At 49.2% G+C, this 27,258-nt stretch overlaps 3 protein-coding genes across 4 annotated transcripts in view; 2 read left to right on the top strand and 1 right to left on the bottom strand.

Moving 5' to 3' along the window:
* Nucleotides 1-81: 81 nt before the first annotated feature.
* On the top strand, nt 82-11,824 carry Araf (A-Raf proto-oncogene, serine/threonine kinase). Its single transcript, XM_026381364.2, has 16 exons — nt 82-166; nt 1,900-2,054; nt 2,251-2,354; nt 3,260-3,362; nt 3,451-3,605; nt 3,717-3,815; nt 5,269-5,410; nt 5,513-5,540; nt 5,637-5,782; nt 5,885-6,087; nt 8,634-8,810; nt 8,910-8,956; nt 9,433-9,551; nt 9,774-9,905; nt 10,866-11,000; nt 11,231-11,824. The coding sequence occupies exons 2-16, from the start codon at nt 1,959-1,961 to the stop codon at nt 11,363-11,365; spliced, it is 1,821 nt and encodes a 606-aa protein (XP_026237149.1). The 5' UTR covers nt 82-166; nt 1,900-1,958; the 3' UTR covers nt 11,366-11,824.
* A 595-nt stretch (nt 11,825-12,419) lies between these two features.
* Syn1 (synapsin I) overlaps nt 12,420-27,258 on the bottom strand; it is a 50,803-nt gene continuing 35,964 nt past the window's right edge. Inside the window, exons 6-13 of one of the 2 annotated variants that reach the window (XM_026381362.2) lie at nt 17,785-17,847; nt 16,888-17,030; nt 16,721-16,795; nt 16,476-16,578; nt 14,980-15,126; nt 14,472-14,559; nt 13,783-14,374; nt 12,420-12,898 (exon numbers count right to left, since the gene is read on the bottom strand). In XM_026381362.2, coding sequence (XP_026237147.1) covers nt 12,763-12,898; nt 13,783-14,374; nt 14,472-14,559; nt 14,980-15,126; nt 16,476-16,578; nt 16,721-16,795; nt 16,888-17,030; nt 17,785-17,847 — 1,347 coding nt within the window. In that variant the 3' untranslated portion in view covers nt 12,420-12,762. The remainder of the gene's footprint in view (nt 12,899-13,782; nt 14,375-14,471; nt 14,560-14,979; nt 15,127-16,475; nt 16,579-16,720; nt 16,796-16,887; nt 17,031-17,784; nt 17,848-27,258) is intronic. The other variant, XM_026381363.2, reaches the window with a different exon arrangement.
* Nucleotides 22,644-26,817, top strand: Timp1 (TIMP metallopeptidase inhibitor 1). The gene is made up of 6 exons (XM_026381366.2): nt 22,644-22,791; nt 23,689-23,814; nt 24,973-25,052; nt 25,237-25,363; nt 25,614-25,738; nt 26,550-26,817. Exons 2-6 carry the CDS (start codon nt 23,697-23,699, stop codon nt 26,718-26,720), a joined length of 621 nt encoding a protein of 206 aa, XP_026237151.1. The 5' UTR covers nt 22,644-22,791; nt 23,689-23,696; the 3' UTR covers nt 26,721-26,817.

The raw sequence follows: 27,258 nt of genomic DNA, 5'->3' as shown, positions 1-27,258 counted from the left end.
TCCGCTGGTCCTGCCTTGACAGGCGTGGCCGTAATCCAATAAAAATGGAGGGCTGAGTCCCTCTGAGCCAATGGCAAAAGTTTGAGGGGAGGTGGAGGCGGAATGTGAGAGGAAACAAGAAGACAGGCCCAAGATGGAGGCGGTGGCGGCAGTAGCGGCGTGACAGGTGAGGGCGGGCCCGGTAGATTTCGTTTCTGGAGCGGCCGCCAGGCACAGGCACGGAGCCCGGACCAAAAGCTCAGCTCCAGGATGGCTGCGCCTGTACTCAGGCGCCCCCCGCCCGGAACTGGAGGAGTGGTTTGACCCGGGGCGAGACCATCATCAACAGCGGGGGCGGGGTGGGTAGACAGGAATAGGCGGGCAAGGCTGTGGGATGGTTTCGCCTGCAGCGAGTGCCCGCGCGCCTGCGCAGAGCCCGAAAACCTTCGGGAGGCGGGACCAGGCCAGAATGGGGTCTGGATCGTGAGTGTGGTTTCCAGATTCAGTCTTGAACTCCTTAGAGTGTCTGATAATTTTCTTACTAACTCCAGAGACTTAGTGGGGATGCCCCCTCACTCCTTGGCTTCCTTATTCTGGATCAATGTTTATACCCCTAGGGAAATATCTGAGTATTCCATTACCCCTCTTTCACCTTCCCAAGCTCCTTCCGTGATCCACCGCAGAATTTACGCCAGTAATCTGTTTGTGACCCCTCATTTGTTGTCAGGGGGAATTTTGGAGACTCCCCACCCCCACCTTACTTCCATTTTCTCAAATCTACACCATTATCTTCCTTTTCTTTTCCCTATGCCAAATGTCTGGTGAGCCACCATTACCAACCCCGTTTGGCCCAATGTGTGGTGACTCCCATTATCCACCGTTCTCCCCATTACAGTCCCTAGTGACTCCTATTACATATGTCCAGCATACTGTCTGGTGACCTCCATTAAGCACCTATCACAATATTTGTGATCCTGCCATCAACTTTATACCCCAGGGCTTAGGGACACCCATGATACCTTTATTTTCCCAAATTAAGGGCAATATCTAATAATCCTCCCATTTCCTTTCCTCCCCCTGTGACTGCTCCTTCACCACAGTGGTCACCCCCTTCTCCATTAAAAGGCCAGGACAGCCTGTTCATGCCCATTATGTAACTGACACCCCCAGTGCAGTGCGTGCTGACTTCCCCATTAGTCCCTGGCACAAAGTCTTGTATACTCCTGTATCTTCCAGGACAGTGTGTGCTGCTTCTCATTGTGTCCCTGCTGCCTCTCTGCTGCAGTGAGTTTGGAGATCTTGTCACCCAAGAATGAGACAAACAGCAGGAGAGTCTAAGCAGAGGAGGGACTGAGTAGACTTCAGATGTTAACAGGATCCTTAGGCTGTTGTATGGAAATTAGGCTGCAGAGGACAGTGGGAATCTGGAGATGGAATTTTTTTTTATGGTACTGGGAATTAAACCTAGGGACACTTTACCACTGAATTGCCTCCCTAGTTCTTTTGCTTTATATGTTAAGACAGGGTCTCACTAAGTTGTTGAGGCTAGCATCAAACTTGAGATACCCCTGCCTCAGCCTTCTGAGTCATGGAAATTGCAGGCATACACCACCATGCCAGGCTAGAGATGAAATTTTTATGTATTTATTTGCAGTGCTAGGGATTGAAACCCAGGACACTCTGCCACTGAGACATATCCCTAGCCCTTTATTAATTTTTAATTTTGAGACATGGTCTTGCTAAATTGCTGAGTCTGATCTTAAACTTGCAGTTTTCCTGTCTCAGCCTCCTGATTCACTGAGATTATAGGCATGAACCACCGTACTGGGCTGGAGATGGAATTTTATTTTATTCCCTGACACTTTGCTTGTAGAATCATTGTTTGACCTCTGAAATTCTCCTCTGTTTACTCTCTCCTAGGAGCCTCATGGCACCTGCCCAGCCTCACCTCAGACCATCTTGACAAAGTCTTAGGCTCCATGGAGCCGCCACGGGGCCCCCCTGCCAACGGGGCTGAGCCGTCCCGGGCAGTGGGCACTGTCAAAGTGTACCTACCCAACAAGCAACGCACAGTGGTGAGTCACAGAGGTGAAACTCTTAGGGGTTGTGGATGGACCCAGTTATAAGTTTTGAGATTGGCAGGGTGACAAGGGCTTGGGAGTGGCAGGGTGACAAGGGCTTGGGAGTGGCCATTGCAGAGGAATGGGATTATCAGCTGGGGCTGTTTCTGTTGGGCACTGAGGGCCTCTGCCTCTGCATACACACATACAGGTGACTGTCCGGGATGGCATGAGTGTCTACGACTCGCTAGACAAGGCCCTCAAGGTGCGAGGCCTCAATCAGGATTGCTGCGTGGTCTACAGACTCATCAAAGGGTAAGTGTGACAGTAATAATAAGTAAGTGTGGGTGAGCATAGTGGCACACACATGTAACCTCAGTGACTCAGGAGGCCAAGGCAGAAGGATCACAAGTTTGAGGCCAACCTGGGCAACTTAGCAAGACCCTATCTTATAATAAAAATTAAAAAGGGCTGGGATGGTACCTTAGTGACAGAGTTACTTGCCTAGCGTGTGCAAGACCCAAAGTGAGATACTCAGTACCACAAAAAAGTGACTCCCATGCCACCTACTTGTACTCCCCAGAGTCATCCCTTTCCTTCTTTACTCTGTTGTGAAGCCTTGCATTAGTTCACTTAACCTATAAGCTTATCCATCTTTTATGTCATTACTTCATTAGTTCATTGACCTGGAAGTCTGCAACTCATTATCTTCTTGGCCCCAAGTCCTCACCCTGCAGTCACCTCCTTGCAGAGTTCATCTATTTTGCTTTTTCACGATTTCATGAACTCATGAGTTTTCTCCTTCCTCAGCTTCTCCATTTGCTGCTGAGTTGGGCTTTATTGACTTTCCATAGATTCCCCTGTTCTGGGGTTCCTTAATTTTTTATCCTGTTCATACATTGCATTTTATATTTTTAACTCCTTATCAGCCCCTTTCCCAGGCTGGCTTGGCACTTCTTAGATAGTCTTATTTGCCTCTTACCTTGTAATTAAGACAATAGACCCTTCACACAATCTCCTGGTGGCTCCTGGCAAGTCACTTCCTCTAATCCTATGTCCCTATCTGTAAAATGGGGACAAGGATAGTGACTAATTTAATGAGAATTAAACATGCCAAATATTAGTCCATGGATCTGGAGCTCGGAGGGACTTTGGGGGCTTCCCTGCCTCCCATGATCCCTACCCACCTTCCTACTCATTGCTCTCCATGTCCCTTGCAGGCGAAAGACAGTCACTGCCTGGGACACAGCCATCGCCCCCCTGGATGGTGAGGAACTCATTGTGGAGGTCCTCGAGGATGTGCCGCTGACCATGCACAATTTTGTGAGTGAAGCGTGGACAGAAGCAGCAGGCCATGGGGGTGGGAAGGGCCCTTGACCGGGCCTCAACCTTCCCTGCTGTGTGGAAACAGGTACGGAAGACATACTTCAGCCTGGCTTTCTGTGACTTCTGCCTTAAGTTTCTGTTCCATGGCTTCCGCTGCCAAACCTGTGGCTACAAGTTCCACCAGCATTGTTCCTCCAAGGTTCCCACAGTCTGTGTTGACATGAGTACCAACCGCCGACCGTGAGCCTGGCCTGGGGTGGTTGGGGGAATGGGGAGGGCAGAGACCAGCCATAAGGCCCTTGTAGACAGCTTATCTGTGTTTTCTTGTTTTACACCCTGAATGCCCTCAAGGATCTACCACAGTGTCCAAGATTTGTCTGGAGGCTCCAGGCAGCATGAGGCTCCCTCAAACTGCCCTCGGAATGAGCTGCTAACCTCCCAGGGTCCCAGGTAGGAATACCTTAGGGGCACTGGGGGAGAAAAAAATCTGGGGGTCCCTGCAGACCACGGACCATACTTTTATTCATTTATTTAGTTGACAAACATTTATTGAGCATCTACAAGAGTAAAGGTATGGAGCTATGGGATCTTGGGCAATTTACCTAATCTCTCTAGGTGTCAGTTTTCCCATCTGTTAAAAGGGAATGATACGGGGGATGGGGATGTGGCTCAAGCGGTAGCGCGCTGGCCTGGCATGCGTGTGGCCCGGGTTCGATCCTCAGCACCACATACCAACAAAGATGTTGTGTCCGCCAAGAACTAAAAAATAAATATTTAAAAAATTCTCTCTCTCTCTCTCTCTCTCTCTCTCTCTCTCTCCTCTCTCACTCTCTCTTTAAAAAAAAAAAAAAGGGAATGATACTTTTTACCACGCAAGGCTCTAGTGAGGATTCAGTGAGGTAAAATGTGTAGAGTGTTTAGAGAATTACCTGGTATAGAATAAATAATAATTTATTATTATTAATTATGAACATATAAGCAGCTAACTACTACATTCGTTCTTCCAGCATAACCTTGTGCAAACCTTTCCATTTTGAAATACATATTACTTATCATAAATTACTTTCCTTTGATTTTTTATATTAAGTATTAAAATGATACATAAATAGATGTATATAATATATAGGTGTGTATTTTATAGTGTTCATACTTAATATGGTTTATTTTTATTATGTGTTGTATTATGGAATATTTTTCTATATACAAAACACCATATATTTTTTATAATACATAAAAGGGTAAGTTTAATTTGGGATATATGTGGATTAATTACCTCTGAATTTCAGAATAGTGAAAGAAACATTAGAAAATCTTTTCATAACATTATAATTTGTATAATCCACATATGGTATATGACATGTTACATGATGATATGTTTTACAACATTACCGTTGTAATACAAGGTGTATTATACAATACATATTTGAATATTATATGTCATTGTAATATATAATTATGAAATTCATATCTTAACCTTTTTCCCCACATCTTTGTCCCTCACTGTCCCTCCTTTAGGCCTTCAGTGTCACCTTCTTTGAGTAGCCTCCCCTGACACCCCCGGGACACTTTCTATCCTCTTATTTTGTTCTCTTTTTCCCATTCTTGCTCCTATCACCTGTGTTCTCATTATGTATTTCTTTATCTTGATTCCTCTCTTCCTCTGCTGGAATATTGGCTCCACAAGGGCATTTATTTGTTTTGTTCACAGTTTTATCACTTACACCTAGAATGGTTATCTGATACGTGGCAGGCACTCAATAGGTGTTTCTTGAACAAACAAATGCCAGTATAACCAGTTGGCATTTGCTGTGAATGAGCCAAAGGCATGTTTGGGGTGGCAGGGGTGGGCTCCCTGGGTTTTCTGCTTCATTCCATAACAACTTCCCAGCCTTTTTTCTGTCAGCCCCTGCACTCAGCACCATGACCGGGAGCACTTCCCCTTCCCTGCCTCAGCCAACGCCCCCCTGCAGCGCATCCGCTCCACATCCACTCCCAACGTCCACATGGTCAGCACCACAGCTCACATGGACTCCAGCCTCATGCAGGTGAGTGGCAAGGGGGGCACTGGAGGAGCATGGTGCAGGGGGTGAGAGCCATTTCTATTGGCCTCCATGTGCTCACCTTGATTTCTGTCCCCCATCTTTCAGCTCACTGGCCAGAGTTTCGGCACCAATGGTGAGCACCCACCCACCCCACTCCATGCTTACACTCTGTGCCTTCTCTGCCCTGCTGCCCCACTTGCCTCCACTCACATCCTCTCCACAACTGCAGCTGCTGGTAGTAGAGGTGGTGGTGATGGAGGCCCGCGGGGGAGCCCCAACCCAGCCAGTGTGTCCTCGGGGAGGAAGTCCCCACATTCCAAGTCACCTTCAGAGCAGCGGGAGCGGAAGTCCTTGGCTGATGAAAAGAAGAAAGTGGTACACTCAAGCGGGAATCTTGGGAAGGGGGCACTGCAGGCTGAGTGACATGGGTTGAAGGGTGTGGGCAGGCCCCTCAGATGATGCCCATCTGGCCCACAGAAGAACCTCGGGTACCGGGACTCAGGCTATTACTGGGAGGTGCCACCCAGTGAGGTGCAGCTGCTGAATAGAATTGGGACGGGCTCGTTTGGAACCGTGTTTCGCGGGAGGTGGCATGGTGATGTGGCTGTGAAGGTGCTCAAGGTAGCCCAACCCACTGCTGAGCAGGCCCAGGCCTTCAAGAACGAGATGCAGGTGCTCAGGTGAGGTCGCATGTTTGTGTGGATGGGGTGGTGGGGAGGGGCATGGCAGGTGTGGCCTTGGTACGTCTCTGGGAAAAAGCCATGCTTGGGGTACTTCTTGGATGTCATCTACATTTATGTCATATTGGAACCATAGTCAGAAGTCATTTCTCTCTGAAGGATGTTCCTTTTCCCTTTGGTCAATGGGCATGTTTAGATGGCCTCCATAATTAGAAAAAAATATATACCTTTAGATGACCTCTGATGATGCTGATATCAGCATGGATATTAATTAATGGCTCTGCTTCCTAATTTGAGTCTTCTCATTTGCCTACTTTGAACTAGGCCTGGGATAGGCTTTCATTGTCATGGTCATGGTCATGGGCATGGAGGTGAAGAGCATAATGTTAAGTAACAGTAGCTCCAGGAAAGCTCATGGCTTTCCTTCCTCACTGTTGTGCAGAACCATTCATGTTATATTTATTGTGTTGCAGGCTTGGTTTTGTTTTTATTTTTTATTTTTTCGTACCTGGATTGAACCCAGGGGCACTTAACCACTGAGCCACATCCCCAGCCCTTTTTATTTTTTGAGACAGGGTCTTGCTAAGTTGTTGAGCCTGGTTTTGAACTTGCCATCTTCCTGCCTCAGCCTCCTGATCCGCTGGGATTACAGGCGTGTGCACGCAGCCACAGGCTTGCTATTAATTATCATAATGCCTTGATACAAAGAACAATATTGTTAATTACAATCATAACCATAAGATTAAGATCATTAAGATTATAATCATAAGATTATAATCATTAAGATTATAATTGCTATGATTAATGTCTATTAACATATTTAATTTATGCTGAGAAACTCAGGTGTTCTCTTTTTGTGCTACAGTTGTTACATAGCATAGTACTATATGCCTGTGTTCTATATAAGCAGAATGGTATACATTTTTTTGTGTGTGTCTGTGTATGTGTGTGTGTGGTGCTGTTGATGGAATGCCATATATACACCCTGCCAATGAGCTACACCTCCAGCCCCCAGGACTATATAGCTTCTGCTACTCCTCAGGATGTCAGCATGGGCTCTTCCTCTCTGTCAAATGGACACAATTATGTTATAGAGTTGATATTATCATAATTACTTGTTCCATATTAATATTTATGCTGACAATGGATAGCACAGTAAGAAAACTTTTATTCTTATTTCTTCTCTGTGAAATGGCAGTGATTGGGAGCATGTGGTAATTTCCATAGACTTACCACTATTAAGAATTGTCAGCTGGACTGGGGATGTAGTTCAGTTGGTAGAGTGCTTGCCTCACATGCACAAGGCCCTGGGTTCTACCCCAGGACCACGCACAAAAAAATACTTAATTAATTAAATTAAATGCAGTACTGTTTAAAAAACAAGAATCCTCAGCTGGGCACAGTGATGCATACTTGTAATCCCAGCAGCTCAGCAGGCTGAGGCAGGAGGATCTTGAGTTCAAAGCCAGTGTCAGCAACTTAGTAAGGCCCTGAGCAACTCAGTGAGACCCTGTTTCTAAATAAAATATAAAAAAGGGCTGGGGACATGGCTCAGGGGTTATGTGCCCCTGGGTTCAATCCCCAGTACCAAAAAGAATCTTTATGTGCTCTGTTTTTCTCCCTGACATGATCAAAATTTCAGAGCATCATCAAAGTTATTTGTGTTTGTTTTGCCATTTTTAGTTAATACTTTGATAAGGAATGAAACTTTTCTCATAAATTAGGGTAAAATGATTTGTGCCTGGTAGAGTTTCTGTGAGATAGATCCAGGTACACAGGAGCAATGACAACAAGGACAGTGATGTTTTCAGTGTGCTTACTATATGGTCAGCCCTGTTCTAAAGCACCTTACAGGTTGTTTACTCACTCATCTATCCCCATATCCCTATAAGTTAGTCACTGTAACGATCTCAGTTTTACAGTTAAGCAATGTGAGGACCAGAGAGGTTAAATGTCTTCCCCAAGGTTGCACAGCGAGGAACTGGTGAAGCCTAGATTTGAACTCAGGACATGAATCTATACTCCAAGCTCTACCTCTAAGCCTCTCACAGTGATTAATCACTCTCACAGTGATTAGATACTATTAATCTAATAGTATCTGCCTGTCTGTGGTCTGGGATTGGGGTGGGACATTACACAGGGGAAGGCTATAAGCATTACCTGATACCCATATTTTAGCCCTGCATTGTCAGTATAATGATGTCATGTCAATGAGGAAGGTTGGTATTCCACTTTTTCATTTGTAAAATGGTCACAGTAGTCCCAGTCTGAGGTGTGGAGGGTATTAATGATCAGAGGTGCTGCTGGTAGGCAGAGGGGTAGGGGCATTAATCCCTCCCTCTAGCTTTGGTTGGGAGACTCTCATGAAGCAACTTAGGATATAGGGCCCCAGCAGAGCACCATAGCCCAGTAAACATCTTACAAATTCATGGACTCTGGCAACAGTCTGGCCCTGAGCACCTGAAAAGCCTGGGGAATGGTCCAGGCGATGTATGACAGTTGTTGTTTGTCTTCCCCACCCCTGAAACTCCGCTTTCTACCTGCAGGAAGACACGGCATGTCAACATCTTGCTGTTCATGGGCTTCATGACCCGGCCAGGATTTGCCATCATCACACAGTGGTGTGAGGGCTCCAGCCTCTACCACCACCTGCATGTGGCTGACACACGCTTCGACATGGTCCAGCTAATTGATGTCGCCAGGCAGACTGCCCAGGGCATGGAGTGAGCCTTTTGCCTTGGGGACTAGGGAGGGGTAGTGGGGAGGAGAGTAGAGGAGGTAAGTAGCCTCCAGCCAACTCACCGCCTACCTCTACCCCACAGCTACCTCCATGCCAAGAATATCATCCACCGAGACCTCAAGTCTAATAGTATCTGCCTGTCTGTGGGGTGGGATATTACACAGGGGGGAGGCTCTTGTGTGGGGATTTCTGAGGATGAATGGGGAAGGGTACACGTTGCCTGGCTCCTTGTTGGATATCAGAACTGTGGCTGGTAAGGGGGCCTTAATGGGGTGCCCTTGGTTAGGAGTCAGAGGTGTGGCTGGTTTCGGTACTCTTGGGGACTGTGGTCAGGTTGTGAGATGTAGCAGTTGTGAACATTATAGGGAGTTTCTGACCAGGGTTATAGATATGGTTGGTTTAGGTGCCATTCAAGGGGCTTTTTGGTCAAGAGTCGCAGTGGGACCAAGTGTGGAGGGCATTAATTATGCATAATTTTATGATATTGGGGGCTTCTGATCAGGGTCAGAAAAATCACTAATACCAGACATTAATGATAACCTTCCAGTCAGGGTGATTGATAGGCTTGACTATTGGAAATCTATAGTGGCCCTTGACCCCAGTGGACATCTTCCTGCATGAGGGGCTCACAGTGAAGATAGGCGACTTTGGCCTGGCCACAGTGAAGACAAGATGGAGTGGGGCCCAACCCTTGGAGCAGCCCTCAGGCTCCGTGCTTTGGATGGTGAGTTGGGTCAGGCTGGATGGGGAGGGGCATAGGGAGACACATGTTCCTAGATTGGGACATATGGAGCCAAACAGACAGGGATGCCTGTGACAGTGTGGGTGTTATGTTTCACCTTGTGGGGGTAGCTCCAAGTTGTGCCAGTGTGGCCAGCCAGATGTGGAACTGTGGGCCACATCTGCTGTCCCTCATGCTTTCCCTGCCCCATCTGGCCTATCGAAGGCGGCTGAGGTGATCCGTATGCAGGACCCAAACCCCTACAGTTTCCAGTCGGACGTCTATGCCTACGGGGTTGTGCTCTATGAGCTCATGACAGGCTCACTGCCTTACAGTCACATTGGCAGCCGTGATCAGGTAAGCCCTACACATTACCCATGGTTTCCCTCTGTCCTTCACACCCCATATCCCTTGCTCTGCACAAAGAATGGTACACTTCACCCAGAAACCTAGAATTTTCTGGAATGAGAACTCCAAGAGTTAATCCCATAAGGTATCCTATGCCAACTTCCCTCCTTCCCCTACATCCACAACCTCTGGGACAAAAGCCTTAAAGCCCAGAATCCTCTGAATCTTGTACCCAGAATGCTCTAGACCCCAAGATACTCAGAAGCCTTCCAGAGATTTCCTAGGCATCTACAGTCTTCTCTGGGTACTCAAAATACTACAGGTTCCCAAAACCCAGAATTCTATTTCTTTGAGAAATAAAATCCCCCATGCTTCCAGAATATTCACAAATACTCAAAATCACCCAGACTTTGAGTATCTGTCAGGCTCTGGGATCCTGGTACCCATAATTTTGTAGGCCCCAGAATCTCATAGTTCTTTGGGTTCAGGGCCTAGAACCTCCCAGGCCCTCAGGAACCCAGAATCCTCTGACTCCTAACCAAGGGCACCCCATTAAGGCCCCCTTACCAGCCAAGTGTCTGGGGGAAGGCTTAAGGGGAACACTCAGAGTCCTGCAGAAAATGTGGACTCAGACATTTAGGTCCCAGACTTCCATGGAAATACAAGTTTCCCCAGATTCAGAACTGCATGTTTCCCCAAGGCTCAGTACTTTCTAGGTTCTAAGCCCCCTAGACAACTGTGGACTTAGTCCTGTATACCTACAATCTTCAACAACCCCAAACTTAAATTCTTCTATTTTGTAGCAGAGAAACCTCCCAAGTCTTCAGAGACTCATAATTCTCTGGGCCTTAATACCCTGGAGTTCCCCCTATTCCCCCAAAATGAGCTTTCCACATCACTCAAGACCCCAAATTCTCTGCATCTAACAGCTCAAACCCTAAAACTACCCCATTCCTGCCCCTCCCTCAGATCATCTTCATGGTAGGCCGTGGCTATCTGTCTCCGGACCTCAGCAAAATCTCCAGTAACTGCCCCAAGGCCATGCGGCGCCTGCTGTCTGACTGCCTCAAGTTCCAGCGGGAGGAACGGCCCCTCTTCCCCCAGGTGAGCTGGGTAGGAGGACTGGATACCTTGATAGGGGGACTCCAAGGCAGAGGGAGAGTGGGGATGGAGCCAGATGTGAATGTGAATTGTGTCAAAGGCTCAGATACACTGTGTGTGTGTGTGTGTGTGTGTGTGTGTGTGTGTGTGTGTTTCCCCATTAGGCTGGGGCCTGGGGTGTTGGGGTGCCCATGGAGCTCCAGACACTCCTCCTCATCCCCACCTGCCCCCAGATCCTGGCCACGATTGAGCTGCTGCAACGGTCACTCCCCAAGATTGAGCGGAGTGCCTCTGAACCCTCCTTGCACCGCACCCAGGCTGATGAGTTGCCTGCCTGCCTCCTCAGCGTAGCCCGCCTTGTGCCTTAGGCCCTGCCCCCAGCCACCGGGGAGCCCACCTCAGTCTGCCACGCCATGGAGTCCTGCCTACCAGCCAGTGTTCCATCTCTGTCTTGATACTGCCTCAGGATCCCACATCTCTCACCCTGGGAGATGGTGGTGATCCCTTTGAGCTCTTCAGTTCCTCTGGAATTGGGGGACCCCCCCCCAAAGACTGAGACTCCTGCCTCTTCCATAATTTGGTTTACTCTTGGCTTTGGGGAATACTTCTAAATTTGGGGTGCACCTCCATCTCCACTAGCTGGAATTTGTGGCAGGGATTCCACTTAGAACCTCTCTGGAATTTGTGCCTAATGTGCCTTCACTGGATTTTGGGGTCCCCAGCACCCCATATGGATTTGGGGGTCTTCTGTGTCTCCCCTGCCAGTCAAGGACTCCCCTCTTTCTTCACCAAGAAGCACAGAATTCTGCTGGGCCTTTGCTTGTTTATTTTGCTTCCCGACTCTTCTCTGGGGTTCAGAGCCGCTGAGGGGAGGGAGTCCAGGCAAGGAGTGGAGGTTGGGGGGAGGTGCAGACCACACAAACAGCGTCACTGCACGCATCACCACAGGCGGCACGATGAACGAGGACCACATATGCCAAGCACGGCACAAGAGGAGGCCACGTCAGTCACAGACACAGACATCACGGCAAAGGTGGGGAAGTGGGAGACCATTGGCCTTCCCTGTGCAAAGGATTCTGGGTGGATGGGTGGAGTTTGCATATTTAAAGACAGCTGTCAGAGGCAGGAAACTCGGGAGGGGGGTCCCTGGGGGAACCGAGGGGTCCTAGAAGTGAGAGGAGCTCCCAGTGTGTTGAATGGTGTTGAGAGGAAGAGGGTGAAGGGAGATTTTTATGGAACTGTGGTGGGTGGTATTTGAAGATGTGGGTCTCCAGAGAGATGGGGGATCCATGGAGAGGGTTTTAAAGGTAGGGGTTTCTCAGAATTGGAAAATTTTGATGAGGAACAAGGTGTGCTGGAGAGATTTAGGACCAGGAATAGGTTTTGCCAGGAGTTTCTGGACTCAAGGAGGGCATTCAGTGGTGTTAGGGCCAGAAACAGGTTGCCTGGTATTTGGGAGCTTCCAGGAAGGAAATATCCTTTGGGTTACTGGGAGTGGAGGTCTTAAGGAATTTGGAGATTCTAAAACAGTAGATCTTGAGGTGACCAGGAGCAGGATTCTAATAGGACTTGGGGATCCCAAACGTGAGAACTGGATTTAGGACCAGGTGTCACAAGGGACTTAGGCATCTTGAGGAATGATAAGTGGGATGTTGGAGAACCAGGAGAGGAGTTCTCAAGGAATTTAGAGATTCCAAAAGTGAATAATGGATTCAGGGCCCAGAGAGGGTTTGCCCAGGGATTTGGGGATTCTCAGGGTGGGGTGTCAGTCGGAGAAGAGGCTGGCGAAAGACTTCCTCAGGCTGCGGATGGTCTCAGCTTTCACCTCGTCCTGGCTAAGGCTGGGCCTGGGCGGGGCTGGCTCTGGAAGGTTGAAGGCATTGGTCAGAGACTGGGATTTGCTAGAGAGAGACAAGGTGGAGGCGTGGGAGGAAGGGGGGAAGAGGAAGGGGAGGAGGGGAGAGAAACACAACGTTACCCCAGGCCCGGCCCCAGCCCTGCCCCTCTGATCCTGGGGCTGTGCCTCTGACCTTTCCCCCCACCACCACCTCGGGCCTGAACCCTGATGGATTCTTGAGGCTGGGAGGACATGTGGGATGGGCGGAGCCCAGGGCCAGGGAGTTGAGATGTGGGGCCAGCTGGGGAGACTGAGATGCAAGGTGTGGAAGTGTGGGATTGGTGAGAGGAGTCATGGGCTGAATCATATCTTTGAATTCTAGGCTAGTTTGATATGAAAGGGGAGATGAGGTTTTAGGGGGAGGGGTTTGGATTGGACCAGAAGAAGTAAAGAGAATGGTGTGATGATTTGGGAGGATACTGAGGTAGGCCAAAAGGATTTGTGGTGGACCAGAAATGAGCCCATACTTTAGGCGAAAGCCTGAGGCTCTACTGCTGAGTGAAATGATACAAGGACTATGAGTCAGTGAGGAGGTGTTTTAGGGATGGGTTGGGGGGAAGAGGCAGGGAATTTGGCAGGGAAGTGCTCAAAATGGGTCAGCCAGGCGCCTGGGTTGGGCCAAGGACCTGGAATGGGGACTTTCCCAGGGCCTGTTGGGAAGAATCTGAACTGAAAGAATTTCTCTGGGATTCTGGCACCAAATCCCTGGAATGGAGACAAAAGGATCTGGGATGGAGGGGAGGAGTGAAAGCCCAGGGGAGGGGTTTGGCTTCAGCTCCCACTAAATAGGTCCATGGTCTGAGGAGCATGGGAACTAGGGCTGCCCTACTGGGGCCAGAGCCCGCTTTGTGAGCAGCAAGGTGAAGGCTGCTGTAGGAGTCCCCTTACTTGAGCTGGGGGTGAGGGGGTCCCCCGGCAGCGGCGGTGGCAGGTGGCGGCACGTCCTGGCTGGGTTTCTGGGCCAGCTGTGGTTTGGCAGGACGTCCAGCGGGACCTGGGCCGCTAGGCCTGGGCTGCTGCGTGGTGGGTGGCCCAGTGCGGGGTCCGGGACCTGCCTGGCTGGCTTGGCGTGTAGGACCAGCAGGGCCTGGGGGTTTCTGGGGAGGGCCTTGGCGCTGCGGCCCACCAGGTGGGGCCCCTGAGGCCTTTGGTGGAGCTGGACCAGAGACAGATGTTTGTCGGGTAGCCTGTGGGGGGCCTGCCTGGCGCTGGGGAGATGGGGAGGCAGGTGGGCGGGCTGCTGGAGGCGCCCCAGGGCCTCCTGCCACTGGCCGGGATTGGCGGCCTTGACCCTGGGTCATCTGTGCAGCCTGGGATGCGGGCTGCTGGGGTGCGGATGTGGGACTTGGTAGGCGCTGAGGCAGAGGGCTGCCAGCTGGGGGTCCAAGGCCCGAAAGGTGCTGCTGGCCCTGTGGTGGAGGGCGCTGTTGTAGTGGGGGTCCCTGGCGCTGGGGCCCTGGGCCAGGCTGTGGAGGGCCACCTGGGGGACAGAGAGAGAAGGCACATATGAGAGGGAGCCAGTGAAAGATGGGGTCTACTTGAGACCAGAGGGGCTGAGAAAGCCTGCCCTCACTTACCCTGGGGCGGAGGTCGCTGCTGAGCTGGAGGCCCTGCAGGCTGCTGGGAGGTCTGGCGGCCCAAGGGAAGGGCCCCTGGGGATGGAGTCTACGGCAGAGGAATGGAGAAGACAGGTTAAACATAGTTACCAACCTATGGAGCACCAGCCAAATCAGGGTGACATGGATTCCCTCTTTGCTGGGTGTTGCCCCATTTGTGGCCAGATGAGGAGATATGGGGTTTTGAGGCTACCATCCCATACTCAGGGGTAGAGAAGCACTCAGGGAAGTCAGGGTAGCAGTGAGTTATCATTTTTTAAACAACTGGCAGTTATAGCCACATGTGCATTAAGGTGATGCTAGTTGAACCTCTGGTTATAAAGTTTTAATTCCTACACAATTGCCAGCCTCTGCCACCTTAACAAAACTGATTATGCTCTGCCATCTTAGCCTACTGATTATGGGTTCAATGGGGTATCTTGACCAAGGGCTGGCCTCCCTGCCAGTAGCTCAATGCCAAGGGCCTTACCTGGCTGTGGGAGCCCCTGCCAGGGGAGGCATCCCTCTGCCGCTGCCGGGGCAGGGCCTGAGCCATCTTGTTGACCACGAGTTCCACGATGAGCTGCTTATCTTCATCCTGGTGGTCACCTATAAGAGGCATGGAGGATCCCACCACCTGGGGGATGAAAAGGGATCCAGTGAGTGGCAAGGCAGAAAGTGCATGTGAGGTGACAGTGAGAATACTTTTGCTTGGCAAAAGCAAGGCACTGCAAGGAAGTGAGCTCCAGTTTTTAAGTGGCCTTGATTATTTCCTGTGAGGAGGGCTTGTCTGTTATGAGGCACCTGACAGCTTCCTAGGTACATTAGAGCAGGGTCTGCAAATCAGGGCCCTTGGGCCAAATCTGGCTTGGCATGCTGCCTGTTTTTGTATGGGCTATGAGCCAAGGATGGTACCAGGGATTGAAGCCAGGGGCACTTAACCACTGAGTCACACCCCCCAGCCCTTTTTTATATTTTAAAAAAATTTTTAGTTGTAGATGAACATGATACCTTATTTTATTTATTTATATTTATGTGGTGCTGAGGATCGAACTCAGTGCCTCACTCATGCTAGGCAAGCACTCAGCCACTGAACTACAACCCCAGTCCCTCCCCAGCCCTTTTAAAATTTTTTTTGGAGACAGGATCTCACTGAGTTAATTAGGGTCTCGCAAAGTTGCTGAGGCTGGCTTTGAACTTGCAATCCTCCTGCCTCAGCCTCCCGAGCCGCTAGGATTATAGGTGTGCGCCACCGCACCGGGCCTGATATCTTTTAATGGTTAAAAAAAAATGAAAAGATTTGATGACATGTAAAAAATAAGAAATTTAAATTTCAGTGTCCATAAACAAATTTTGGACACAAATACATACATTGTATCCCCATCACACTTAAGGTGTTTACATATTGTCTTTAGCTGCTTTTGCAGAGTTGAGTCACTGCAATAGACAGTATGGCCAACAAAGTCCAAAATATATACTGTCTGGTTCTTTATAGAAAATGTTTGCCAGTCCCCACTTTATATTTGCTAGGTGCTTTGTCTTTTACAACATGCTTCACCATTGGCCCAGTTTCACAGAACAATTTCAAGGTAACTAAGTGCTTTGCCATTCATCAAGATATCTTGATTCACTGAGCACTTTCTAGTTTAATACGTTTTACCATTCACCAAGGATGTCCAAGTTCATAGAGCAGGTTAGTTTTGGGGGTTTTTTTTGGTTGGTTTTATGGTGCTGGGGATGGCCCATGACCTTGTGCATGCTCCACAAGCACTCCACCACTGACCTACAAACCCTGACCCCAGCTTAGAGTTTAAGTGTTTTGACATTTGCTAGGGATGTCCCAGTTCACAAGGTATTTTACAGTTTACCAAACACATTGTCATTTGCTGAGGACTTTCAGAGCTGCAGAGTGCTTCACAGTTCTGTGTGTTGATGCTATGGATGTGTTCCTCACTCTGTGCCCCACTGATCTCTGGGTGCTCCCACCTCAATGATGTGATCCCTTCCGTCCTTTCCATGCAGTGCTTCCACCGCGCAGATGTCCAGTCCCCCAAAGATCTCCGAGCATGTATCCACCCACAGCTTGTACCTGCCAAGAAGAGGGGCAGGGCAGCCTATCAGCGCTTTGCTCAGGTGCCCACACTCCTGCCCTCCCCCCTCCCCCACCCCTCCCTTCCTCCACCCCTCCCCCTCCCCCACCCCCACCCCTCTTCTGAGTTCAGGTGCCCCACCTGTCAGACATGGCGATCTGCTCAAGCATCGCAGAGCCTGTGTTGGTCTTCCAGTTCCCTGACACTGACGTCCTCCTGGAGGACAAGAGAAGAGAGAGTTAGGGGGTCTCTGGGCTGCATGGGACAGAGCAGGGGACCCCTTCCTGAGCGCCCATCTCTCCACTCACATGTAAGCTTTGTAGTTCTGCCCAATCTTCTGGACACGCACATCATATTTGGCATCAATGAAGGGCTCAGCAGTGGCATATGTCTTGGTCAGCGCCACAACACTTGCAATGTCCTGAAAGTCGTGCTGATTGTCCACTTTGACCTATGGGCATAGGGGTGGGGATCAGAACAGCAGTGGGGAGTGGGTGCTCCTGGAGTGGTGTGTACACATGACACACAGTACATTAAAAATTAGGTGGGCACTCTAAAGCACTCAAGCATGCATAATTGTGGGTCTCCTGTTTTGTCCATGGGCACAAACACAGAGTTGGGTATATACAACTCTATGAGCATGCTAAAAAATACCACTAAATTGACCATTTTAAATGGGTAAGTTCTAAGGCATGTGAATTCTCAATAAAGCTGTAAAAAAATCCTTTGTGTCCATACAGTATGCACATATGGGCAGCCAGACACAGACCTGGTTGTATACACAATATACAAACATAGAAGTGGGACACACTCAAACTTACAAATTACAAGTCTGCTTATACACACACAGACAAAATCAGCTAGATGGCAAGCATACTGGACCCCAAGACCCTGGAACATAAAAAATGACTTGGTGCATATTCAGCACAGAGACATGCATATCCACACAGATACAGTGCTGGAGATGCTAACATGGTAACAGGACGTACAAAATTGGCTGAACACACATTAAAAAAGTAGACTGACAAAATAGTTGAATATGAGAAAGCAAAAATCTAAATAGATGAAGACATCCCAGGACACACTGTCAAACTTACTGGTGTGCACTGAGCTCACAAAGACACACACCTACAAGACCATAGTGCCAGGAGCATTCATGGCAAATACGTGCACACCACGAGCACACACCCCAGCTGGAAACTCACCTTGCCCATTCCCGAGTGTGCATGCCCCATCTTCACAACCACAGGGTACGTTGTGCTGCTAAGCTGGAGGGGACAAAGGCAGAAGAGGCATGGTCAGGGAAGGAGTGCCAACCACCAAGAGTGAGTTGGTGTTCAGCAACCCAATCCAGCATGAGCCACAGTATGAGCATTTTGCAGAAAAGGTGGGTTAGACCCAGTCGGGCAGCAGCTGGGAGTCACACAGCATCTCCAAGCTCAGATTCAAACCCAGTCCTGCCTGCCTGTCCCTCCCTCCACCCACTAAGTCCCACACTTCCTGCCCCTGGTTTCCCAGGGCAAGGCATGGGATGAGGGTGGGGGACTTTCCCAGAAAAGAGAAAGTTTGTTTTTACAGTGGATGGATGACAGTGAGGTGAATGTGCATGTGTGTATGGGGGTGTGGTGGTTAGCATGTAGCAATCGGACCTCTCAGCCAAGCATTGTATGTAAGCCTCATCCACACACGTACACAACTTTCGAGACACACAAACCCTCAGACTTGATCTACCCAGCCAAACCTAGAGATGCTCAAGCACGTTGAGAAGACCAACCAACATATGCCCAAAGCACACATAACTCTGGGGCTACAGAGACCCACACAGTCATTCCCCACAAGGCCATTCTGCCATCCGGGGGCTCAAAACATGGACAGAAGCCAGTACTCCTGGACTCAAACACACATCAGCGCCCTTGCCCAAACCTGACTGACAGAGAAATGCCCAGATCCTTTGGGTCACTCATACAATACAGAGGCTCACACAATTTTTCAGGCACATGCATGCAACAGAACTGGGCATATATTCAACACAGGCACACATGGAACACTCCTAGTCACATGCACAACCAATAGAAGGATCTACACAACAAACAGGAGGAGCATACACTTCTAGGTCTTCACATAACCAGAGCTGCATAACATAGACCCATGCCACACTCTGGGGCACACAAAAAGTATATCAAGACACACACACACACACACACACACACACACAAAACATGCCTTGCCATATGTGAAACACAGATATATGCACAATCAGAGATATCCACAACTCTCCTAAGTTTACAGACAACACTGCTGGGCATTCACACACACATTTAGGCACCACAGCACATGGGCACTTGTGCAGGGCCCCTGCCTCCTGCTGACAGGGTAGAGATGGCATTCCCGGAGGGGCTGCTGGGGCGGTGGTGGTTCCCAGTTCCCGACAGGCACAGGAAGCTGGCAGACTCAGAGTGACCAATTGACCTTCAGGCTTTGCCCTCCCTCTGCACCCCTCCTTCCTCATTTCTCAAATGACTGGCGTCACTGAAGGGGGGCAGGAGGACTTAGGCATGATGTTAAGACTGCGGATGGGGGAGGTGAGAGGAATCCTCCAGGCATCATGCCAGAGAAACAATCAGACGCATGTGTGACATTCTACTCAGGCAGACGCATAGCACACACCAGTGGATGATACATTCTTGATTGCATATGTGTCCTACAACTCCCAGAAGCAAACAGCAAAAAATAATCAGGCATACCTGACTCTCAGGGATGGGCTTACAACACACAGAGGGGGCACACATGCAACTCCCAGCAGCAGAAACATAGCAGAGAGCTGTGTGCGCACATGCGTAACCAGCTCCGCTTTCTAGGTCTTTTTCATAAACCGTCCTTGCTTCCCCTGGACCTGAGGCTGAACACAATGCTGTGGATATGTGTAAGTATGTGCCCTTCCAGGTACACACTTCAGGGGACTTTGGATCCCTAGATTTGAATCTTTCTTTTTTTTTGTACCAGGCATTGAACCCAAGGGTGCTTTACCATGGAAACACATCCTCTCCCCTTTGTAAATATTTTTTTTTAATTTTATTTTAGAGACAGTGTCTCACTGAGTTGCTAATTGCCTTGCTAAGTTGTTGAGGTTGGCTTTGAAATCGTCATCCTCCTGCCTCAGCCTCCCATGCCACTGGGATTACAGGCATGTACTACTTAGGGTCTTGCTCTGTTGCTCAGGCTGGTCTTGAACTCCCGGACTCGTTTGATCCTCCTAGCTGGGTGCAGTGGTACACAACTGTAAACCCAGCTACTCAGAAGGCTGAGGCAGAAGGATGACAAGTTCAAGGCCAGCCTCAACAATTTAGGGAGATCTTGTCTCAAGATGAAATAGAAGAATTGGGGCTGTAGATCAGTGGTAGAGCACCCCTGGGTTCAATCCCCAGTAACACAAAAACCAAAAACAAAATAAATCAAGGGATCCTCCTTTCCACCTTAGCCTCCCCAGTAGCTGGGACTTTCAGGCAGGCACCAATGGGCCCAGCTTCCATACTTGAATCTTGGCCTCTCCTCTGCCTAAGGCCATTTGACATCCCAGATAGTTTGGTTAACCCTTCTGGGACTCAGTTTCTTGTTGTGTACAATGGGCACAATCAGACCAAGCACTTGGTACATTGTGGGGATCATCCCTTGTATACATGACAACTGGTCCCTTTGGGCCACCACACCTCTCCAACTCCCTAGATGGTCACAGATCCAGACACCCCTCTGTGAAACCCACATCCACCTCATTTCAAACCTGTGCAATAACCCAGATCCATACAACTCCTCAGAAGTAAATAGTCGGCAAAACTGAGTGCTGACTCAGATTTCAGAGATAAAGAGTTGGCGTCAGAATCAGGGTCAGTGAGGAACCAAGACAGGACTTTCCCTGTCTTCACTTCTCCCTCAATCCTGCCATGGAGTTACTCAGACCCCTGTCTCATTTACTCTCACTTCCCGACTTTCACAATCAGCTTCTACAAATTTTTGGTTTTCTTTCCTTCCTCCTTTTATTGTCCCTCCAATGTAGTTATTTCTTCACCCTCATTCCTGGGCAGATGGCTCGACCCCTATTGTGTCTCAGTTTCCTCATTGTGTAATGAGTATATGAACCTTATCTAGGGATGTCGGGAAGAGTATCAGCTAGCATTAATGAACAAGGAGGTGGGTCACCGGGACTGATTGAAAGAGATAATGTACATACAATGGCTTCAGAGCATACCTTCTGAAGTGCTGATAGTGGTTTGCATTGTGTTGTTGTGGTTATTGAACTAACCTCCCTAAGTTAACCAAACTTAATTAGCAAGGAGGTAGCAGACAGTGAATGAGATAATTTACACTAAGTCCAAAGCCCACAGTACACAGTAAGTACTCTGTAAGTGGCTGCTGTCATCATCCTCTCATCATTATTGGTCTATCCTCCCTAAATTGACCAAGAATGTTCATCAGCCCTCAGAACCCTCCCCAGGACACCCGGGAATATTCCTGCATCATTGGGAAGCTGGTGGGCAGGGGTTGCCTCATTCCACCCCCCACCAGGGGTGTGGAACAGTTAGTGGGGTAGGGGCAGGGCAGGATGGGGTGGGGAACAGGTTTTTACTGACTCACTAACTTCTTTCACCACCATTCACTCAACCCCCCTCCTAATGCTCTCTGATGCTCACTAGCACCATTCCCTGCCTTCCAGTACTGTGCCATACTTGGGTTGGGGTCCCAGAGTCACTGAGCCTAGATTCAAACCCAGCCATGCCTTGTCTTCACTACCTTTATGTCTCATATTTCCTCATTTGTAAAAAGGGAATCCTACTTGTTTCCACCTTCAAGGCTTGTTGTGAGCTTGAAGTGAGATAAATAACTATGCTGATTGCCTGGTACAGAGTCAGTGCTATATAAATGCTATTTGCCTGAGTATGTGCTTTTATTTGTTTTTGTGTTTTTTATTTGATCTGCGGCACTGGGGATGCAACAGAGGGATTCATGTGTGGTAAAACAGTGTTTTGCCACTGAGCTACACCCTGTCTTGTCTTGTTCATGTGTTTTTTGAGAAAGGTTCTAACCCAGGCTGTGGCTCCATGCCGCCCGGTTCCAGTCTCAGTTCTACCACGTATTAACTCTATGTTCTTGTATAAGTCACATAAATCTTTTTTAAATTTTATTTATTTATTTTTGGTGGTGGTAGTGGTTCTAGGGATTGAACCCAGAGATGCTTTAACACTGAGCTACGTCTACTTTTTAAAAAATATTTTTTTAAGTTATAGATGGACACAATACCTTTATTTTTATGTGGTGCTAAGGATGGAACCTAGTGCCTCATACGTTCCTGTTAGGCAGGTACTCTACCACTGAGCTACAGCCCCAAACTCTCCAAGTCCTTTTTATTTATTTTATTTTTTAAAAATGTTTTTATTAGTTATTGATGGACCTTTATTTATTTATATGTGGTGCTGAGACTCAAACCCAGTGTCTCGCACATGCTAAGCAAGCGCTCTACCACTGAGCCACAACCCCAGCCCCTTATTTATTTATTTATTTTATTTTGAGCCAGGACCTTGCTTGTTCGAGCCTCTATCTTGTTCGATCCTCGTGCTTCAGCCTCCAGGATCACTGGCATTACAAGCATATGCTACCATGCTTGGGAAGTCACGTAACCTCTTGGTGCCTCACTTTCCTCACTTTGTGTTTCTCCCCATTCGCTTGCCTTATCTCCCTCCACCGCTTCTGCTTAATTTGTCCCCTGTCCACCCCCTCACCAGAACGTCAGACACACCAGGAATGGAAGGGGGTTTTATGGGCTCCGCACACAGTTGATGCACAATGTTGAAAGAATGAAATAAGTCGGGCTTCGGCCGTGGGGAATTTGGGAGATGTGGGTGATTGGAGAGAACTGGGCGATTTCAGGGACTTGGCGGACTGTCGCCTCTCCTAGGAGGCCGCTAGGCAGGAATGCTCACAACGTGGAGCTGGGGGAGGGGTGCGGCGGGCGTGGCGGGCGGGAGGAGCGGGCGGGCAGAGGAGGGTGGCTCTTTGGGCTGCCCTGCTCTGATGGTGGGCGGATGAGTAATAACATCCAGGAAGCCTGCAGGCCTGTGATTTCCTCGCCAACCCCGCCCCTCGCGTGGTGGACATTTATCCTCTACCGCTCAGGCCCTGCCGCCATCGCCGCAGACCCAGCGCCTAGAGATACAGCAGAGGTAAGCGGAGATCCGTGTGTCCTGGTGGGGCTGGGGCTGGGCCCGACTGGATCCTGTCCGTGTGCTGGCTGCTGACCTTTCTACTCGGGTGCCAGATACTCTGCCTGGCCTGCGAGTACCAGGATCCTGTGCTGGTTGGGGATGAGAGGGGGCACGGAAAGGGGACGTCTGGAATTCTTCCCCCCAAACCGGCACTCCAAACTCCCTTGAACCCCTGGCATCCATCCCCAGCTTCCCCAAACCCATGACCCCCTAATACCACAAAGGCTCCCCAGCCTTCTAACTCCCTGGAATCCACTCATTGCCCCACTAAGTCCCCCACTCCAAACCTCTGCATTCCCTAAACTCTCCCTATCCCCAAACGCCTCCTTCCCCAAACACCTAAATCTCAAAACTTCCTCTGCCCTCACATCCCCCAAGTACCTCCATCACCTTTAGCCCCCCACCACTTCCCCTAACCCATTGGACTCCCCAATTCCCCCAGCTCCCTAAAACCCAACCTCCTCCCAATTCAACTTTTTAAAATCCCCAGTCACCTATATCTCAATATGCATAACCCCTGACCTCCCCCAAACTCTTCTAGACCACAATATCCAAATTTCTCACCCCCAAACTTTTCAGCTTCCAGACTTTCCCAACCCCCTTAAATCCTCAAACTTCCCAGGCCTCTTATTCACCAAATGACAACCTCAAAATTCCCCAACTCAGTCCCCTAAATTCCTAAACTCTCCCAACTCTAAATCCCCACACTCCTCTGTGCTCCCCAACTCTTTAAGATCCCCAAACTTCCCAACATCTCAGGCCCAAATCCCAGGCCCATAATTCTCCCTCCCCAGGCTGCCAGGGGTCAGCAGATCAGCTGGGCTGGGGGCCACCTGACACTTCTCTCCCCTACAGAAACTACCATGGCCCCTTTTGTACCGCTGGCCTCTGGCATCCTGTTGTTGTCACTGATAGCCCCCAGCTGGGCCTGCACCTGTGCCCCACCCCACCCACAGACAGCTTTCTGCAACTCCGATGTTGGTGAGTTTGACCCCTTCTCTACCCACACACTCTGCTTAGCTTTCCCTCTCAGTCCAGAGGGTCTCACAATGGTGGTTAACTCTAGAACAATTCAGCTCGCCCCTGCATATCTCTGTTGTGGCTACAATAGCATCCTGATTTCCATGGATGTGCTGGAAATCAGGATGCTATTGTATTTTGTGCTGGCTGCTCCTTCCACTGGTACACCCTTCCCCTCAGGTATCCAAATGGATGACTGCCCCAAAAGTCACCTTCTGGGGTGGATTTACCTGAACATCCTGATTAAAATGTTAGCTCTTGCCCCCTAGTCCTGATCCTCTGTTAAAGTCAGATTATTCAGGACCATCCCAGTAGGTAAGGGACCATGGCAAGGGAATTTTGCAGAAGGGAAATAGATTGGGTTCAACTCCCAATATAGCATGGGTAAATGGGAATCTATAGCCAATGATCAATTGAGAGGTCAGTTAATGGAACATCACTAAGAGAAAACATCAGGAGTAAGGGAGTGGACTTCTGACCTAACAATGTTCTTGCTGAAGACAGGCCAGTGTGATCAGACATCATGGGGAAGAATGAGGAACCCCCACAGATATTGAGGGGAGTTAAATGAAGGTGGGGTAAACTGACCTATCAGGGTTCTTTCCTTAAACTGAATTTTACAAGAAAGTGAACAGATGGGCCTGGGAGAACATTCAGGAACCTGACTCAAGTTTGGTCAAGCAAAGAATCTTTGCCGCCTCTTTACCCAGCTCTGTAATTCCCAATTGCCCTTAACATCTTCTAATTCCACAAATTTATTTATTTTGTTTCTTTTTAATCTGTCTCCTAGCTAGAATGTGAAGGGACTTCAGTGTTTTGTTCACTGTTGTACCTTTAAAGCCCTGAACAGTGCCTGACATGCAGTAGGCAATCTGAAATATTTGTTGGGTGCATGAACAGATGAATGTACAAATGAAAAAGGCTTAAAGTAGTGCCTGATGAAGATTAGGACTTCAATACATAGATGAATCAATTAACAGATGTATAAATCACTTAGCATGCTGTCTGGCACTCATTAATCCCTATTTGTATCTGTGCTTTACTGGTATTAATATGATGATGATTTTTATTGGTTAATGCTGTTCCTTTGACTCCTTTCCTTCCCCTCCTCTCCTGCAGTCATAAGAGCCAAGTTTATGGGGCTCCCAGAAGTCAATCAGGACATGGGTTACCAGCGTTATGAGATCAAGATGACAAAGGTATTCCCCTGCCCCCTCCCTAGCAGTCCCCAACATCTTCCTCCTCCTCAAAACAGAAGCCTCCGGCCACAGCGGGTTGGTGAGGAAATTGTGATCTGGGGAATTAGGTAGATGACTTCAGGGAAGAACGAGGAGTGGGAGGATTATGTCAGTAAAAGAGACTCTTCCCCTCATCCATCAACAGATGTTCAAAGGCTTCCAGGCCTTGGGGCCTGCCGCTGACATCCGGTTTCTCTACACCCCCGCTATGGAGAGCGTCTGCGGATACTTCCACAACTCCCAGAACCGCAGCGAGGAGTTTCTCATCGCGGGTGAGGCTCCACCCCTTCGCCCTGGGCCACACCAACCCGTTCTCAGAAGCTGCCCAGCAACCGGGTGGGGGTGAGGCTTTGAAAGGAATGGTCTCAGTTGAAATTGGGACCGCCCCAATTTCAGCCTATCAGAAGGCTGAGACTTTGCCTAGTTGGGGGGTCTATATGCCCAGGGCGCCAATCAGATGTCGTCCTGTCTCCTGACCGAGCCAATCAAAAGCTCCCTGTTGGTCCCCCCCCTCCCTCCCAGGACAACTGCAGAATAAGCTCTTGCACATCACCACCTGCAGTTTCGTGGCTCCCTGGACCAGTCTGAGCCCAGCTCAGCGCAAGGGTTTCACCAAGACCTACAGTGCTGGCTGCGAGGCATGCACAGTGAGTGCCTGAGCTCTGCCTTCCACCTGGACATTGTTCTTGGGGTTCTTTCCCAAACCGTGGGCTCATTTCTTGCCCCCTCCACTGGCTATTCCTTGTCCTTGTATCTGCTTCCCAAACCCATGAGCTGTCCCTGCTCTCTCTTGCTATTTCCCCAAACCTGAGATTGCTCCCTTGGAAATTCTTGTTTATCCTCTGCCCTGTGTCTGATAACCTTGGGACTGCCTGCTCCTTGACGTCTTTACCTGCCCCTCTAACTCTCCCTGGTGATTATTCTGTAATCCCACTTCCAGTTCCTGACCCCTGGGGGAGATATATATATATTTTACTTCCCTAGAACATCTCCAACAACCCAAAGTGTTGTTCTCCATACCTACCAACTCTCCCCCAGCGCATCTCATTCTTGCCTTACAGTTGACTGATCTACTCGCCAGGTGCATTACATTGACCTGGCCATTCTAAGACTGTTCCCTGATACCCCCGAATGTCCTGTGATCCCAACGACTGAGAGGCCTTACTACCTATCTTTTGCTTAAATTCCCTGCACACCTGCTCTTCCCTACTACTGCCAATTGTTCCTTGCCCCATGGGAAAATTCGCCAGTCTGCTTGACTGATCCCAAGCGACTATTTCCTAACCACTTTTCTAGTACAATGATCCTTTCACTGGTTTCCTGTTCCCCCAAGGGGAGGGTTTCTTCCTGGGTCTCTCCAGCAGCTCAAGGTTGCAAGGCAAAGAAGGGAATGTTCTCCACAGGAGGGAGGAAGAGAAGGAGAAGCCCTCAAAGGTGAACCTCTCTCCTCTCTTTCAGGTGTTTGCCTGTTCATCCATTCCCTGCAAACTGGAGAAAGACACTCAGTGCTTGTGGACAGACCAGCTCCTCGATGGCTCTGAGAGAGGATTCCAGAGCCGTAACCTAGCGTGCCTGCCCCGGGAGCCAGGGGTGTGTACCTGGCAGTCCCTACGAGTCCGGATGGCCTGAAGCCTGCCTCCAGTGGAAGCTAAAGCCCACATGGTGTTTGCCCCCTTCCAACTCCCAACTTTTTTTTCTCCAAGATGATGAAATAAAGAGCTACCACCCAGCAGACACTGTCTCTGTAGTGCTTGGGAACAAACCCATGTTAGTGATGAACTGGTGGGGGTACCCTGGGACCAATGAGGCAGGGAGGGATGCAAGATGTTGGGTTTGGGGCTGGAGGTGTAGCTCAGGGGAAGGGTGCTTGTTTAACACACACAGGCCCTGGATTCCACACTTAGAAAAAAAAAATGTTGGGGTTTTATATTTTACATAAAAGTTTATGTATTGGTAATATTTTTTTTTTTGGTACTGGGGATTAAACCCAGGGGCTCTTAACCACTGAGTCACATCTTCAACCCTTTTTATATTTTATTTTGAGACAGGGTCTCACTACATTGTTTAGAGCCTCACTAAATTGCTGAGGCTGGCTTTGAACACGCAATCTTCCTACCCTAGCCTCCTAAATCACTGGGATTATAGGCATGTGACAGCTCCTGGCAAT

Source organism: Urocitellus parryii, chromosome X (genome assembly GCF_045843805.1).
Source record: "Urocitellus parryii isolate mUroPar1 chromosome X, mUroPar1.hap1, whole genome shotgun sequence".
NCBI lineage: Eukaryota > Metazoa > Chordata > Mammalia > Rodentia > Sciuridae > Urocitellus > Urocitellus parryii.
This window is presented reverse-complemented; position numbering and strand designations above follow the sequence as displayed.

What these genes read in the sequence shown, in the direction of transcription:
- Timp1 (XM_026381366.2), top strand. Translation starts at nt 23,697, where the DNA reads ATGGCCCCTTTTGTACCGCTGGCCTCTGGCATCCTGTTGTTGTCACTG. An exon ending in TTTCTGCAACTCCGATGTTG is followed by an intron (nt 23,815 to 24,972) that starts GTGAGTTTGACC and finishes CCTCTCCTGCAG; the next exon opens with TCATAAGAGCCAAGTTTATG. An exon ending in ATGAGATCAAGATGACAAAG is followed by an intron (nt 25,053 to 25,236) that starts GTATTCCCCTGC and finishes ATCCATCAACAG; the next exon opens with ATGTTCAAAGGCTTCCAGGC.
- Araf (XM_026381364.2), top strand. Translation starts at nt 1,959, where the DNA reads ATGGAGCCGCCACGGGGCCCCCCTGCCAACGGGGCTGAGCCGTCCCGG. An exon ending in CCAGAGTTTCGGCACCAATG is followed by an intron (nt 5,541 to 5,636) that starts GTGAGCACCCAC and finishes CCACAACTGCAG; the next exon opens with CTGCTGGTAGTAGAGGTGGT. An exon ending in AACGAGATGCAGGTGCTCAG is followed by an intron (nt 6,088 to 8,633) that starts GTGAGGTCGCAT and finishes TTCTACCTGCAG; the next exon opens with GAAGACACGGCATGTCAACA.